Source organism: Camellia sinensis, chromosome 3 (genome assembly GCF_055761805.1).
Source record: "Camellia sinensis isolate YWXY chromosome 3, ASM5576180v1, whole genome shotgun sequence".
In the NCBI taxonomy this organism is placed as follows: Eukaryota; Viridiplantae; Streptophyta; class Magnoliopsida; order Ericales; family Theaceae; genus Camellia; species Camellia sinensis.
The window spans coordinates 88,253,309-88,255,614 of record NC_138963.1 but is presented as its reverse complement, the minus strand read 5'-3'; the positions used below and the strand labels follow the sequence as shown (position 1 = coordinate 88,255,614).

Sequence of the window (2,306 nt, the reverse complement as noted above, 5' to 3'; positions counted from 1 at the left end):
TTTATTTTCTATGAAAAGTATAATTAACAGTAATACACCAAAAAATTCAAATTGAAGACTCTCAAAACACTTACAATTATGTAAAATTTAAGAATACTGAAGAACACTATATTTTTTAAACACACATTCTTTACACTACATTTTTTTTACACGACATTCTTTTAATACACCCACAATTACACATATGCGTATTTTTTGGGATTGAGACAAAATAAAACACAAAAACAAAAGCATCAAGGTTTAAAAGAGAACATTGAACATCAAATTCTAAAGTGTCGATAAGCATTTTGCTTACGGTCAAGAATAATGAAAACATAATAGAACATACAAAGAAGAATTCAATTACCAACTTTTTCCTTAATGAGAACAGTCATTTGAAACCTTGTTTAAGTAATCAATTGGAGTACAGACAATATCAAAATAAAAAAAAATAAAAAAATTATTTCAAACATTAAGACCAATCGAAACATGAAAAAGGGATAATTAAAAGGCCTAAGTTGTTGTTGTTGTTGTTGTTTTTTTTTTTTTTTTTTTTTTTTCTTCTTAGTAAGCAGGGATCAATCAAAGTTGCTGGAAATAACTTATATAATTGGTGCGTATTTTTAGAAGTTTATTAGCTAAGTGTTGTTAATTTGCAATGGTTCCAGCATTTCATCAAAAACCTGGTGGCCAAAAGCATAGATAGAGAGGTCCACATGCTAAAAGAAAAAGTTCCCTAAAAAGAATGACAGTAATGTTAAAAATGTTCTTCCAGTGAGTCTATGCAATAAAGGACTTCGTTTGATACAGGAAAAAAAAAAAAAAAAGATTTGCTTGCTCATGCAAAAACCCCCCATTTCAGTGTTTTTAATTCGTGAATCCAGAAAAATATGTCTGGAAAACTTTGTTTTTGATTTATGGGTTTGTTTATTTTTGCTTCTTTGATCTTTGTTAACCAATATATATATATATATATATATATATGTATGTATGTATATCAAAATTGATAATAAGAGGGAGATTTAAAAATGTATAGTTGATCTGGTTTAAGTTCTAGCTTGCTAAAATCTCTCTTTTTTCCTTCCCTATCACCTTTAATCATCTATACTATTATAAACACATAATTCACTCACTCAGGTTATCCAAATCATCCAAAAAAAGCAATTCAATTTAAATTCAGAGTTATACCATCACGATAATCATCATCTAAATCCTCAACATAATAGGAGTCATCGTCTTCTACAACTGTGGGCCTATGATCCTCCTGCAAACAAAAAACGCAATTTTGTTTTACAAAAACAGGAAAAGCAAAATCAAAACATAGACAAATAGGGGAAATGGAAGAACCTTGGAAGAAGATTTGTGCTTTTTGCTATGGCGACCCTTTTCACCTGCAATTAGACAGTGAATCAATTAATTCATATCACAGGGAAAGGATGAAGTACCGTGTCCCATGGAGATCTCTGTGGAAGATAGGTCTGTATCGTTGTTTCGTTTGGGGTCTTCTCTGTGTGGGAGTTATGTAGATACAGAGGGGATTTCGGTGTATATTGTAACTGCAATGAGGAGACGTGGAGAGTGGGAAGTGGGAAAGTGAAATTGATTGTTTTGTTTTACCATTTTATCTCTAATTAAAATTGATGTAACTGTAAAAAGTTAAGGTTATTTTAGGAAAAATTAAGAAAAGTTTCTAAAGAGTGGCTTCATGACACCATAAAAGCTGTTGGCTTTTAAGTACCGTGTCCCATGGAGATCTCTGTGGAAGATAGGTCTGTATCGTTGTTTCGTTTGGGGTCTTCTCTATGTGGAAGTTATGTAGATACAGAGGGGATTTCGGTGTATATTGTAACTGCAATGAGGAGACGTGGAGAGTGGGAAGTGGGAAAGTGAAATTGATTGTTTTGTTTTACCATTTTATCTCTAATTAAAATTGATGTAACTGTAAAAAGTTAAGGTTATTTTAGGAAAAATTAAGAAAAGTTTCTAAAGAGTGGCTTCATGACACCATAAAAGCTGTTGGCTTTTAATAATAGTATAGATATATATATATAAACCCTAGATCGAAATCCCTAAATCGAAAACACTAGATCGACTTTTTGAAAGAACAAAACAGAGATCAATTATTAGTTTAGCGAGAGAGACAGAGAGAGAGAGAGAGAGAGAGAGAGAGAGAGAGAGAGAGAATACCCTTTGAAAATCGGTAGTGAGGGAGGAGTGGTGAGGGAGCATGAGAAAAGCAGCAGCCACTAGATAGATCGACTCTTTGAAAGAAGAAAACAGAGATCGATATTAGTTTAACGAGCGAGAGAGAGAGAGAGCGCCACCTT

The 2,306-nt window shown here is 32.5% G+C and overlaps 1 protein-coding gene across 1 annotated transcript; it reads right to left on the bottom strand.

The window, feature by feature from the left end:
• Positions 1 to 955: 955 nt before the first annotated feature.
• LOC145821054 (general transcription and DNA repair factor IIH helicase/translocase subunit XPB1-like) lies at positions 956 to 1,603 on the bottom strand. Its single transcript, XM_082917665.1, has 4 exons — positions 1,425 to 1,603; positions 1,327 to 1,370; positions 1,168 to 1,243; positions 956 to 1,071 (listed from the first exon to the last, which is right to left on the bottom strand). Exons 1-4 carry the CDS (start codon positions 1,432 to 1,434, stop codon positions 977 to 979), a joined length of 225 nt encoding a protein of 74 aa, XP_082773791.1. The 5' UTR covers positions 1,435 to 1,603; the 3' UTR covers positions 956 to 976.
• Positions 1,604 to 2,306: the final 703 nt, after the last annotated feature.